The sequence below is a fragment of the Carcharodon carcharias genome, chromosome 17 (genome assembly GCF_017639515.1).
Source record: "Carcharodon carcharias isolate sCarCar2 chromosome 17, sCarCar2.pri, whole genome shotgun sequence".
NCBI classification, from domain to species: Eukaryota; Metazoa; Chordata; class Chondrichthyes; order Lamniformes; family Lamnidae; genus Carcharodon; species Carcharodon carcharias.
This window is the reverse complement of record NC_054483.1, coordinates 46,846,392-46,860,405: the sequence shown is the minus strand read 5'-3', so window position 1 is coordinate 46,860,405 and position 14,014 is coordinate 46,846,392. Positions and strand designations below refer to the sequence as shown.

The 14,014-nt window shown below is 43.3% G+C and overlaps 1 protein-coding gene across 1 annotated transcript in view; it reads right to left on the bottom strand.

The window, feature by feature from the left end:
• Nucleotides 1-14,014, bottom strand: part of LOC121289841 (catenin alpha-3-like) — a 1,845,970-nt gene that overhangs the window by 1,031,697 nt on the left and 800,259 nt on the right. Inside the window, exon 9 of the mRNA XM_041209732.1 lies at nucleotides 10,398-10,550. Within this exon, the coding sequence (XP_041065666.1) occupies nucleotides 10,398-10,550 (153 nt within the window). The remainder of the gene's footprint in view (nucleotides 1-10,397; nucleotides 10,551-14,014) is intronic.

Sequence of the window (14,014 nt, the reverse complement as noted above, 5' to 3'; positions counted from 1 at the left end):
TCAACAGGAAGGAATTCAACTCGATGAACGTGCAGATAGTGTGTGATCACAGGATGCAGATTCTGCAAGTTTGTGCAAGGTACCCTGGCAGCTCCCATGATGCTTACATCCTCAGACACTCCCAGATGCCAAGGCTCTTCAGTGCTCCAGCCCAAGTAGATGGATGGCTGCTGGGTGACAAGGGCTATCCCCTGAAAAGGTGGCTCATGATGCCTCTCCGCCACTGGCAGAGCAGCGAAACAATAGGAATCATGTCACCACATGAGCGGTGATAGAGAGGACCATAGGTCTTCTGAAGATGCGCTTCCGATGCCTGGACTGTTCAATGGGATCCCCAGAGTTGGTGTCACTGATAGTGGTTGCATGCTGCACTCTCCACAATCTGGCACTACCAAGGGCGGACCCACTGGAGGAAGAGGATCTTGTCACAGCTACACAGGCCATAGAGGATGAATCCAGCAGTGAGTTAGAAGAGCAGGCTGAGGAGAATGCTGAGGGCATAGAGGTAGACCTCTGTTTCCTTCAGGGAGGCAGGGCACCAGGGATGCCTTGATCCAAGCTCCTTCAGCTAGGCTGCCAACAATCTGTTTCCACTTCATGCCAGGGATGCCATCTCTATCCAGGATGCCTGAAACAATCCTTTCATATGAACCCAAAGTCCACTCAGTGCCTGTGCAATGAAGTTTAGAGCTACTCATGTCTAGCATTATATACCAGCATACCCTCACCAGAAAAAAAAGGTGAAGCATACTCAGGCCATTATGACAAATCAAAATTCAAGTAATTTTCGTACTCAAAACAAATGAACATTACCATCTCTGGTGTACATTTTCACACCAGTAAACATATAAATGAAACATTACAGAACAGAAGATCACCCGTGACCAGTCCCTCTTGTGTTCATGGTGCCATAAACTTACATTATGAGCTGTGTCTTGGTGCCTCCCCACTTGTTGGCACTGGCATTGGAGACAGCCTGCTGATTCTGCTGTCTTGTTGGTCTTGATGACCTTGGCGGGCGTCCGTTGGCCAGTGGAGCCTGTGCTGGCCCCACCTGAGAAGGAGCGTCCAGTTCCACAAATGGCATCTCCCCAGTCATCGCAGCCTTATCAGATGTCACAGTCACTGGCAGAGGGGCGGAGGAGCTGCTGCCATCATCCAGAACGCCCTGAGAGGAGGCCACAGAGACGACAAGCAGCTCATGCGCCAATGTGAGTTCACTCTGAACCTCCCTGCTCACCACTGATGAACGGGCACCTAGCTGGGATACTGGGTGCCTCATCCATCTCCCACACTGGCACTGACCACCTGAGGACATTGTCTGTGTGAGGACTTGCAGGTCCGAACTGAACCCCCAGGAACTCTTGATTCTGTTCCAGAGCTGCCTGTCCATGAGAGTTGCCACTCTCTCAATGGAGAAGACAGTGCACTCCACCATGAGGGTCAACACAGTGCTCATGCTCCACATGGACTCCTCCACAACGGAGACCATGGCACGCATTCCCTCATGGATTTCCATCAGATCCTCCAGCACATCCTGCTGGACACATAGCATCTGCTACCTAACAGAGGACTCCAGAGGCTCATCATCTGCCTTCAACTCAGCATCGCCCTGGTCTCCAGCAGTCCCCTGACTGCCGGTGCCCTGGGCACTCTCTGCCTCCGCCTGCACCTCGAGCGAGTGTGAAGTGCCCTCACTGCTGTGCACCGACATTCTAGCTGAGGATATAATGCCCACCGAGGTGCTGGTATCTGCATTGGTGCCTGGTTCAGAAAGCGAGTGTGACACAGGTGCAGCTGAAGCCTGGTGGTCCTCTCGTATCAGGGGCGGCTCTTCGGGGTCCTGTGAATGAGTGCATGCTGGTGAATCAAAGGGAGAACAAGGACATGTCATTAGTTAAAGTCACCACACTGTCACTGTGCATACCAGGCACCCTGCTGAGACAATGGAGATATGCATCATGGTGCCATCGTCTTTCAATGATCAATGGGAATCCAGTTTTGAGGCTCCCATCAATGATGAGACTACACAAGAATGTTTGCACCATCTGAAACTCTCACCGCTGTGCACTGCACTCTTACCTTCATCTGGCATCCCCGCCTCTCCACCAGCGACTAAGCAACGTGCATTATGGCTCTCCAGCTCCAAGGCATCCTGCTCAAATCTGGTCAATATTAGGTTTGGAGGCCTCCACCTGTCCATGTTCTCTCAATGTGGTTATGGGATGCCTTCTCCTGAAAGGACAGAGGAGCATTGATTAGTCCACTCTCTACCTGCAGCGCCATTGCAGCCTGGCCAACCCCACCTGAGGAACACCTTGCAAAGCACATGTGTGTCGTGGCCCTTGAGCAAGGCACTCAGTCCAAGCAGCCAGGGCTCACCCCTTTAGCCAGCTCTGGAGTCATTGACAGTTGGCACTCAGACTCTAACACCCCTGAGCTCCACGGGGGGACAGCCAGACCTTAACACTTCTCCACACTGATCCATGCCAACACGATACTCACCCTTCATGGTGCAGCAGGTTGTTGAACCTTTTGCGACACTGCACCATGTGCGCCCGCACAACGTCATGGCTGCTGACCTCGGCTGCCACCTCCTCCCAAGCTTTTTTTGTTTGGTGCGGCGGCCTCTTCCTTCCATCCCTGGGAATGAGGATATCCTGCCTGGCAACCATTTCCTCCAATAGCTCCTCAAGGCATTCATCCAAAAATGGGAGGGCTGAGTGCCCACCCGATCTGCCCTCCTGCCTGGGGTCTCCAACCGCTGTTGAGGCCATAGCTTCAGTCTCCAGAATGCAGAATATATGATTCTCCCCAGGCAGCTTCAGGGACTGGCCTGTGCCATTTTTAAACCTCCCGCCGGCTCGCCATTGCACCCAGTGCCCAACAGGTCCCCGCCCCCACCCGGCCCTTCCAAACCACATTGAGAAGATGGGTTTCACGCTGGGCGGGCTTTAATTGGCTAGCCAGTGTAAAATCACGGCCGTGGGCTAATCGCGGTCAGGGGCCTGTTGCCGATCGGTCCTTGGCCCACCAATCGCACGGGCCCATCAAGGGTAAAATCCAGGCCTTAGAAATTTGGAACTGGTTATTTGACTTCACAGAATGGACTATAATTTTCATTTATTACTCAGGTGAATTCTGCAAATTTGTTACATTTAAAATTCAACAGAAGAAAAGAATCCCATAAAACGTACAGACTCCTGACTTTATTCAATTACTTATCTCAGCTTTAATCTTGCTACATTTCCAATTTCCTTCACTCCTCCATTGAATGCTCTGCCTTCAGCTGCCTTGGCCCTAAGCCCTGGAATTCCCTCCCTAAATCTCTCTGCGTCTTTACCTCTTTCTCCTCCAATGAAATTCCACTTAAAACCTAACTGGGATCAAGATTTTAATCACTTTTCATTAATATCTCCTCATGTGGCTTGGTGTCAAATTTTGCCTGATAACACTCCTATGAAACACTTGAGATATATGACATTGAAGGTGCTAAACAAATGCAAGTAATTAACTCTGACTCTTCTTCAGTTCCGTCATGCTGGACTCAAAACATTAATTCTGTTTCCCTCCTCACAGGTGTGGCCAGACCTGCTGAGTTTTTCTGTTTTTATTTCAGATTTCCAGCATCCATAGTATTTTGCTTTTATTTAAATGAAAGTTACTGTTGCCTATTTCAGTAATCTGAGGGTTCCAATTTACATCTTGCATTTCGGATTCAAAAAGAGGAAAGCAGAAATACCATCTTACTAATATATTAACAATTAAGAAAGTACACTAACTAGTACACTAGCATAAAAGCTCCTTCATCCATTGAAAGATTCAGCTTTGCCTGTCATTAAACAATATTCTTATTTGATAGTGCTATCTGGCATTGCAATAAGGTGCTGAATTCAATTTAATACCATAGGAACACTTTCCCTATGAATTATTTTGCATCGAGTAATAATAGCACTTCTGATATTAGATAGTGAATCAGACGAGTCACTGAGAATGAGATTTTGAAATTCACTGAGCTTGCTGGTGCAGTAAAATACTGTACCAGAAAGACTGGGCTATTGGGAACAGTTCAGGTCAATCCATATGCAGCAGGATCTGAACATCATCAAATGCTACAAGTTCAAACTCTTGGCAGTTAGCTAATAGAGTGACAAGACAAAAGGGTAAATTCAGTGACAGTATGTTCAGAGTGAGATCTCACACCCAGGACAGAAAGTCACACAATGCTAAATAACTGTGCTCCACACTTCTATCAACTATGACTCCACACTCAAGAGCACAACATTGCATAGTGCACCTGAATATTTATTTCAGCAGGTGTATATATATCAGTAGATTCAGGGCCATTAATGTGGGCAGATTGCAGACAAACACTTTTCTTCTAGAGCAGGTTGTGGTAACTACGCTGATAACATGTCACCTGTATCGTCCACCACACCCCTCACTTCCTCACCCCCTTCATTTCTTCTCCCTACAGTATTCTACTCGGCCTCCTTCCCCACACTCTGAAGAAGAGTCATATTGGACTTGAAATGTTAACTCTGTTTCTCTATCCACAAATGGTGCCAGACCTGCTGAGTTTTTCCAGCTTTTTCTGTCTTTATTCCACCACCCACTTCTACTGCCCAAAACCCCCACCCTCCATCCCCTACCCCCAACTTACTGTGTTTGATTTTCCCTCCTTTCCTACTGTAAAGATGAAACAGGCTGGGCTCTTTTCGCTAGGAAAGAGCAGGCTGTGGGGTAACCATTCCTCCTCCTCCAGACACCATGCCCTAAGAGAGCATTAGTGACCATGGACTTCCACTGGATACTTGTCCAAGTGCTACAGTGGTTTGCTGTTGCCTTCTGCACTCTGGCAGAGCAGGAAACTCTCCCACTCTGCCATCAGGCGTAGTGGAAGGATTTACAGGCTGATAATCAATCTGTTTGGTACCCTTTGGAGGCCTTTAAAATTATGAAGGGGTTTAAGAGGATAGATGTAGAGAACATGTTACCACTTATGGGGTGGACCAAAACTAGGGGCTATAGATATAAGTCACTCGAGGAAGTCAGGAGAAAAGTCTTTACCCAGAGCATGGTGAGAATGTGGATCTTGATACCATAAGGAGTAGTTGATGCAATTTGTACAGATGCATTGAAGGGGAAGTTAGATAAACACATGCAGGAGAAAGAACTAGAAGGATATGATGATAGGGTTAGATAAATAATGTGTGAGGAGACTCATACAGAATCTAAACAGCAAAGACCAGATAGGCTGAATGGCCTGTTTCTGTATTGTAAAATCCAATGTAATTCTGTGCTCCACTCCCCAGCTCACAATGGAATCACACAAGATATCATCTCTGTGCTCTCGCCCCCAAACTACTAGTGAGCAACATAACAGGAGATCAACAGGACTTACTGGGAAAGTAAAGCCTGAATTGTTCTGCACGGATGAATTTGTAACACACCATGGATCTAGGAATAACTCATACTTAAACATCACATGCAAACCGCAGAGCTTTATTTGTTTGGATGGGAATGATTAACTGACCCAGAGGATTGCTGGACTCGAGAGATCAGGTGGACTTTATACAGGATAATTAACTTGTTGACTGCTCTTTAATTGTGAGCATGGAGATAATGAACTGTCAGTAGAAGAGTAGCCCGTAATGAGGCCATGGCACTGTTAACTTTCAGAAGGCTAGCCGGTATTTGAAGTTTCTATTGAAAGTGGAATTGGATATCATGAGGGACCAGAGACGCAGACATTAATTTCTATTGGGTGCTAGCCTTTTCATTATTAAATAAAGGTGAGAGGAGAGGAACATAATTGAAACTTAGCTTTCTGAACGAGACGTGACGTGGCCTTAGCATTTATTTATTTAACATGGATTGTATCAGTGTGAGAGAAATAATTGATCATATACTGCAGTTAATTTACTAGACCATTAAGTGTCTGCAACCAGATGCAGCTATTCAGCACAACGTTCAGACAATGGGCTGTAATTATAATCATCTTTTTACAAGGTGTTCTTGCACAAAAGAGGAAACACTTAACCAAAGCCAAGGTGGGTCATAATCCCTAAAATAAAAGCAAAATACTGCGGATGCTGGGAATCTGAAACAAAAACAGAAATTGCTAGAAAAACTCAGCAGGTCCGACAGCATCTGGGAGATAGAAACAGGGTTAATGTTCCAAATCCATATGACTCTTCTACAGAGGTTATAATCTCATTGCTTTTTCACTTTCAGCATGTTCCTTACCCACTGTGAATGGGTGATAAGTAAGCCTATATTGGTAATTTATCATTGTTAGCTATTTGAATAGGTTTCTGTATTGGTGTCAGTCAAAGCACAGTGAGCAGCGATTTCAGCTCAGAACCAGAAGGTAGTGGGTTGGAATCCCACTGCAGGAGCTTGAACACAGAAACGTCTAGTGTAGTACTGAGGGAGTGCTGCACTGTCAGAGATGCTATCCTTCAGATGAGGCACTCAACTAACACCCTCTCAGGTGGAACTAAAAAATCCCATGACACGATTTTGAAGAACAGCAGAAGTGTTATTCCCCATGTCCAGGCCAAGCAGAACCAACATCTCTAAGCGGATTATTTGGTCATGAAAGGCACTGTAATTATATATACGCATAGTCACAGTTACGTTCATAAACAACACCTGGGGTCGGATCTTCCCCTCTGCTTCAGGAAACATAAGTTGAGCCATTTTCTAACTTTGCAATCCTTAAACCAATCACCTCCTCCCACCTACACAGAAATTTTCATCTCTGTAAGATGTGGACAGGCAAGATTTGGGTCTGCCACCTCCCCAGGAGGGCCCAAGGCAGAGACAGAGGCAGGCGGATGGCAGGCCAACTGGTTAGGAGGCCCGCCTTGGCTCCCTGAGGCATCAGCCCAGTTCTATAGGTGACTGTTACATCCCCTAGCCCTCACCCCTTACCCAGCCTCATACCCCCTCCAGGCCTCCTCATGTTCCTCATGCCCTTCCATGCCTCCTTTAAAATTACCTGTCAAAAAGTTCTTGACAGCACGGCAGGGTTCCCCCAAGGTTTACAAACTCACTTAGCTGGTAGGATTCCCACAGCCTTCAGGAACCCAATCACCTACACAAAAAATATCGTACGCAGGAAAATTTGAACTTCCAGCAGGGATTTAAATTGTGAATACAACGTCACTTTCTTTAGTGTGGGGTTGTGGCCTTCGATGATTCCCAACCTGACAAAAATGGTGGGCAGCGGAAATTGTTGTGGCAATTTAAAGTTTAGGCCCTGCGCTAATAGTGAGATGGAGGTTATGCTGCTTTATAATAGGAATGTTGTACAATATTTCACAAAATGTACTTCAAGGTGGAGTTGCGTTCCAGGTAGAATGTCTAGTTAAGGCCAGAAAACCTACTTGTGGTAAATAACCACAAGCCTGAGGTCAGCTATAGGTTATTGACTGTTGCGAGGGAACAAGTTTGTAAGTTATTGGCTGCAGGTTAGAGGGGACAAGGCAGAAAAGCAAGTTATACCAATACCTAGCTCTGAAGAAGGCTCATACAGACTCAAAACATTAACTCTGTTTCTCCCTCCACAGATGCTGTCAGACCTGCGGAGTTTTTCCAGCATTTTCTGTTTTTCTTTCATATTTCCAGCATCTGCAGTATTTTGCTTTTATTATACTAACACTTGCTGCAGCAGCTTATAAAATTTCATCTCAATATTTTTGACAAACTAAAGTCTTTTAGATAAAGACGAGTGTGATAGCTGAAGTGGCTGGAAGAAATTATGGATTCTGCTTGCATCGCTCTTTCTAGTAGGGCATTCTCTGCCCTCAAAATCCTCAGCAAAATAAATACATCTTTGAATTTTTCCTGTCATTTTTGCAGGCCACAAATCTAAGGTTAACTTTGCAAATAACTTTTTTCCTCCCAGTTCACTTGATGAAAACCTCATATAATTTTGAATGCGATATGTCTAGCCTTTGCAGTTGTATTCAAAAGACTCTCAGTTCGTCTTATAAACTAAAGTCTCTCACTTCAGGGGTCATCTTAGGATATCACTTCTGCACACTCTCCATGCCATAACATCCTTCCTAAAACAAGGCAGCCAAAGACTGGACACAGTCATCTAACCACTGCCTATGCAATGATGGTTTGTACAAGGTTTGTATTGCTTCTTTTTATTTTTAAACACTTTCCAAGTCTCGCTGAACTCTTATGAATATTTAATTTCATTTGGCTATTTGGAGGGGAAGCTTTTCCTACTTCAAGCATCTCTGCTGCTACCAAAAAACATCTGGAAAAATCCTGGGCAGAAGGAGAGAACACAGAACAGAAACCAAAGCAACAAAAGTAGTGGAAAATATGCAACTATGGAAACAAATGTACAACAATGCACATGTCTCTTTAAGAGCTTCTTCTCTTCCGAACTTCCCTGTCAGCAGAGCTCAGGTTGTTTTCCCTCATGAACCAGAGTTTGGAGCTTTGCTGAATTTCTTTCAGGAAACACCTAATAATTAAAACACCAGCACTTCCACAGATTGGTTTTTTTTAGACTGTGGCATGAGCCCGGGAATGTGAGTTTAACGATATCACAACAGAGCTGAATATATCTGATTCATGCGTTTAGTTTGAACAAGTTGATTGTTTCGTTGCAAATCAGAAATATTTATTTGTAACCCACGCACATCTTTAACAAAGGGCATGTGTAGCATTCTACTAAGAGTCATATAAACAGGCCACCAAGGGTAGTGGGCAAATTGTCTCAGTAGCTACACACCCACTATGAGTGGTGGGGACTGCTGGAACAAAACCTAAGTACAAACAAATTAGGAGCAGAATTAGGCCATTTGGCCCCTCGAGCCTGCTCTGTTATGCAATAAGATCATGGCTAATCTGATTGTGGCCTTCACTTCATTTTCCTGTCTACTGCCTTGACTCACTCGTAGATCAGATTCTGTCAAAGTCAACCTTGAATATATTCAGTGACCCAGCCTCCGCTGCTCGCTGGGGTAGAGGATTCCAAAGACTAATGGCCCTCAGAGAAGTAATTCCTCCTCATCTATCTCTTAAATGGCAGACCACTTACTTTGAAACTGTGCTGTCTAGTTCTAGATTCCACCCATGAGGGGAAACATCCTCTCAACATCTACCCTGTCAAGACCTCAATGGGCAGAATCTCCCAGTTGGTGTGCCCGACACGCCGACATGTAAAATAACACATGATGTCTGGTGTGCGTCCCGGTATCATCACCTGCTATTGCAATATTTCATTCGGCTGCGTGCTCGCCAAAATGTCAATGGCCTATTAAGACCATTAAGAAATTAATTAAAGTAATTAAGAACACTGCCCATCCAACCTTAAGGTTGCCAGGCAGGTGAAGAGCCCAGGAGGCCTTCGCGTTTTTCAGGAAACCTCATCCATGGACAGGATGAGGCTTCCTGAAGCTTTTATAAAATAAATAAATACATTTTCCCACCTTTACAAACATGCCCCAACTCATGGGGGACATGTTTGAATAAATTTTTAAACCGATTCTTTAATTATTTTCATATCCATTCAATCTCCCTGAGGCAGCTCTGGGCTACAGGATGCGTATTCCGCTGGGCGGGCCTTAATTGGCCCGCCTGTGTAAAATGGCGGTGTGCAGCCGATCGCAGGCAGTGATCACCTCCGCTCCCACCCCCATGTACTCCCACTCAGGCCACCTGCCATTGGAAAAATCCAGGCCAATAAAATCACCTCTCATTCTTCTCAACTCCAATGAGGACAGGCTCAGCCTGTTCAGCTTTTCCTCATGAGGTGGAATTAACCTAATGAACCTTCTCTGAACTGCCTCAAATGCAGGTATAAAAAAAAGAGAAATATTATAACTTAATGAACTTAAAGCGTACATTCCACTTCATTGATGAAAGTGTGACTAGATTTCTATGAACAATTGTTAAGTTTCGCGACACAATCCAGGTACCTAGCAGAGGGTTGGAAGAAATGTGTGAGAGAAAGTTCTGCATCTGAAGGTCCCCCAGCCCTTTCAGTCCACAAAAGGATCAAACCCCAAGAAAGTCAAGTTCTGTATCTGCTCACTTTAAATACTGATTGGATGTGAATTGTGTATCAGCCACAACAGCTGAACCTGTTTAACCCTGAGATGTACAAGTGGATGCTCTTCATGAATATTTAACAAAACAAGAGATACACATTCACAAATCTATCAGATAACACATTCTAAGTTACATCTCCCAAAATTATAAAAGAGCCTGCCCACCAACTCTCCATGATTAAAGATACAAGGGGTTTGCTAGCATAGCATTACATGTCTTATGTCCAATGCATACCCCTACACTTTCATATCTCAAAGGCTTCATGCCACCAAATACCAAAGTAATGGATGCATGCAAACAGTCTAAACACTTACCTCTACAAGTTTACTGGCGTGCTCTCTGAATATAGCTGCATATTCTTTGACGTCCTTTTCATTTCCATTTCTTGCAGCTTCAATCAGAACTAGGAGGGGAACATTGGTGTCCAGGAAGGAATCAGACACGTGGTCAATAATCGCTTTCCGAAGCTGAAGTGAAAAAAAAAAACACACTGCTTAAGGCCAACAAACTAGAATTCACATGAACTAAAGCCATAGCATCTTATAGTGCAGAAGGAGGCCATTCACCCCATCAATCCTGTGCCAGCTCTTTGAAAGAGCTAGCCAATTAATGTAATTTCCCTGCCAAGTCTTGGACAGACACTCAGTTTTCTAAATGTCGTTGCAGCTGTACTTATCAAGGCAAGTGGAGGGTATTCCACCACACCAACAAACAATGCTTTCAGGTTGTCTGAAGCCTTTGAGATATGAAAGTGTAGGGATACGAATCGGACATAAGACACGTAATGCTATGCTAGCAAACTTCTTGTATCTTTAATCATGGAGAGTTGGTGGGTAGGCTCTTTTATAATGATGGGAGAAGTAACTCAGAATATGTTATTATATACTGGTAGATCTGCATTGGTGCTGCTCACCAGTACTCATTCTTGGGATTCTCTCAGGGACTAATGATGACTGGTTTGCTCATTGTTTTAACATACCACATTTATTGAATTTCATGACAAAGGGCAAAAATACCACATACCTTAAGGTATTGGGAGATACATATGCCCAATGCACTGACCAAGGGTGAACTGAGCAATACTTAACATTTTTGGCTGTTAGAAAATATGTTTGACAGCCCAGGATTGTTGCCATTTGATGGAGCAGTGCCAAATGGGCAAGTCCAAATGCTTGGTCGAGCAGATCGTCCAGTGGAGGCACAGGATAAATACTGACTGGCCCCTGTCAAGTGTAATAAACAGTCACTTCAATCTCTGAAATGGAGTAGGGACAGGTCAGCACAAACAGGGTAGCAAAAAGGAGGAAATACAACCTGAGAGATTGTAGTTGCGGAAGATAGATGACTAGGTAATAGCTTTTCACGGAGCATTTTGAGCGGATTTCTTGATTTTTCAATACATTACGAGAGTGAAAAGTTACATGTTTAGATAGAATTCAAATTCTATGATGGTGGGATTTGAACACACGTTTTCCAGATTATAAGACCAGTTATATAACTATTATACTACTGTGCCCAATACACAGATTCAGAACATATTAGTGAAATTTTAATGCTGCTCTCATTCTCCTTGCTGTGCATATAATATTGACAATATGGCCACACTCAGCTAGTTAACTTGCTATCTATCCAACATTGTATCTATCATTCATTCTATCTTACAGCCCATATGCACTGCTTACAGGTTTTTATTTCTTGTTATCGCACTTGATGTCACTATTTTCCACCAAAAGTTCCTATATCCAATTTAAAATGGAAATGTTGCACCTTGCTAATTAGGGTGTAACTGACATATTTTGATTCAGTATGATGAGTTAACATAATGCCGATTGCTTCTCCCGTCTCTCTGCTTCCTTGGAATTCAAACTGGTCATCTCCAATGTGGTTCTGTGCCTTCCCACCCACTCACGTTACAATTCTCAACACAACCTTCGATACATGGATGATCAGACTAACTGTACAAAACATCAGCATGCTTTTGGCTTCTTTCTTTGGGTGATCACTATGGTCTGCATGAAGTCCTCTGGCCATTCACCTGATCAGTAAATATCTTTGCATACACAGCTTAATAAACATCAATGTTACGTTCTTCCACATATTTTTAATCAACTCTGTAGGTATTTCATCTATTCCAGCTGCTTTTCCACTTTCTTTCTAACTTATTACAGCTCTTATTTCACTGTCTAGTATTTCTGGTCCAATGAATTCTATGTTAACATTACCCTCTTCTTCCAGTTCAACCATTTCAGGTTTTTTATTTTTTGCATATAGTTCTTCCATCTTTTTTCTTATTTCATCAGGGTTTATTAATACAACACCTTACTTATCATCTAATGTTGTTGTTGTTTTCAGTCCTTTATGCTGAATGCCACTAATCTCTTTTGTTTTTGCATAAGGTCCTCTCTTCCAAGTTGATTCAATTCTTCGAGTATATACACTGCTCTTTCAACCATTGTTCTTGAGCCTTTTCTATTCTCTTAACTCACTACTTAAGTGTCTGTGTTTCAGCTTGTCTTCTTCAGTATTGCTATTCTTCTATTTTCTCCTTTCTTCCATCTTTTCCAACATTGCAGTCGTGACTCATGATTTCTTGATCATCTTTTCCCCTTAAAAATCCTGCGTTGTTTGCTCCTCCTTCCTTGACGTGTTCTTTAATCTGTTCCCATTACTCATTCAGACTGGTGGTATCCTAATCTGTTCTAGCTAGTGGTTCATTTACTTCATTTATAAATTCTTCATTCACTTCTTTCAGTCTCACTAGGTGCCACCATTTTTTGCATATTCCACCTTGGATCTTCTTCAATTGGATGGTTTCCCCTTTCACAAGATTGTGATCTGAGTCTGTGTTGGCTCCTAGTTGGGTTTTCAGCTCTTAACACTATTTCTGCATCTTTGTCTCACCATTATGTAGTCCCGTTGACTTAAAGTATAGAACTTTTAATTGCCCTTAAACCTTGATGTTTTAATTCACGTTCAACCCATCACATTCCCAGTTTGTTTTTAAATCACTTATTTCAACCAGTTACTTTATGATTAGTTCTTAATTTTCGATCCTGAAGCATTTATACTGTATTATCTTTAATGAAACTGATGACCTAGATTTTGCTCTCATCCCTTTTTCAACCTTTAGGCAATTTTTATTTCCACTCAAGTCTTCTCCCTCCTATTTATTGGTTTAAAGTCCTTTCTACAGCCCGATTTCTCCTCTCCGCAAGGACATTGATTCCAGCAGGGTGAGGAGCAGCCGACCCCAATCGTATAGCTCCTCTCTATTCCAGTATTGGTGTCACTGCCTAATGACATAGAACCCACATGTGTTGTCTATTTGTCTCTATGCCAATTTTCAAAGAATTTTCAAGTACTTGTGAAAGGAGAACAAAAAAGTTTACAGGAGGGACAAGGAAAAGGAGATGAGAATAGATTGGCCCAGTTAAAGGACTTATGATACAGAAGCGAAGGCGCCAATAAGCCATCATTTCCATCATACTATTCTGGAGTTGTGTTCAATAGGAAAAATGTTTTTGAGGGCAAGGTAAGTTTTGCATTTTATTTCATAGTCATCAATTAAGTCAGAGGTGGTTCTCTTAAGTTACTCTCTGACTTTTCAAGGTAATCAAATAATATTGATCTACTTCCTAATGCACTTCATGTAATTAGGAGATGTTTCTATTATCCCAGCTGCTCTTGAACCATCCTATTCCCTGCACCATTTCTCTCTACTTAACCCAATGACCTTCAGTTCCATTCTTAACTCGGCATCTAAGGTTCATAATCAATCGGTACCAAAGGCTCATGATTTTTTTTCTCAAATTCCTCAAAAGCTGTGTTTTCATTGCCCAGGAAGGCTTGAACTGGACTTGCACAGAAATGGTTGGTAAGCCAGCAGAATTCTGTGCTGATATGATTTCCGTGCCAAATACAGCACCGAGTC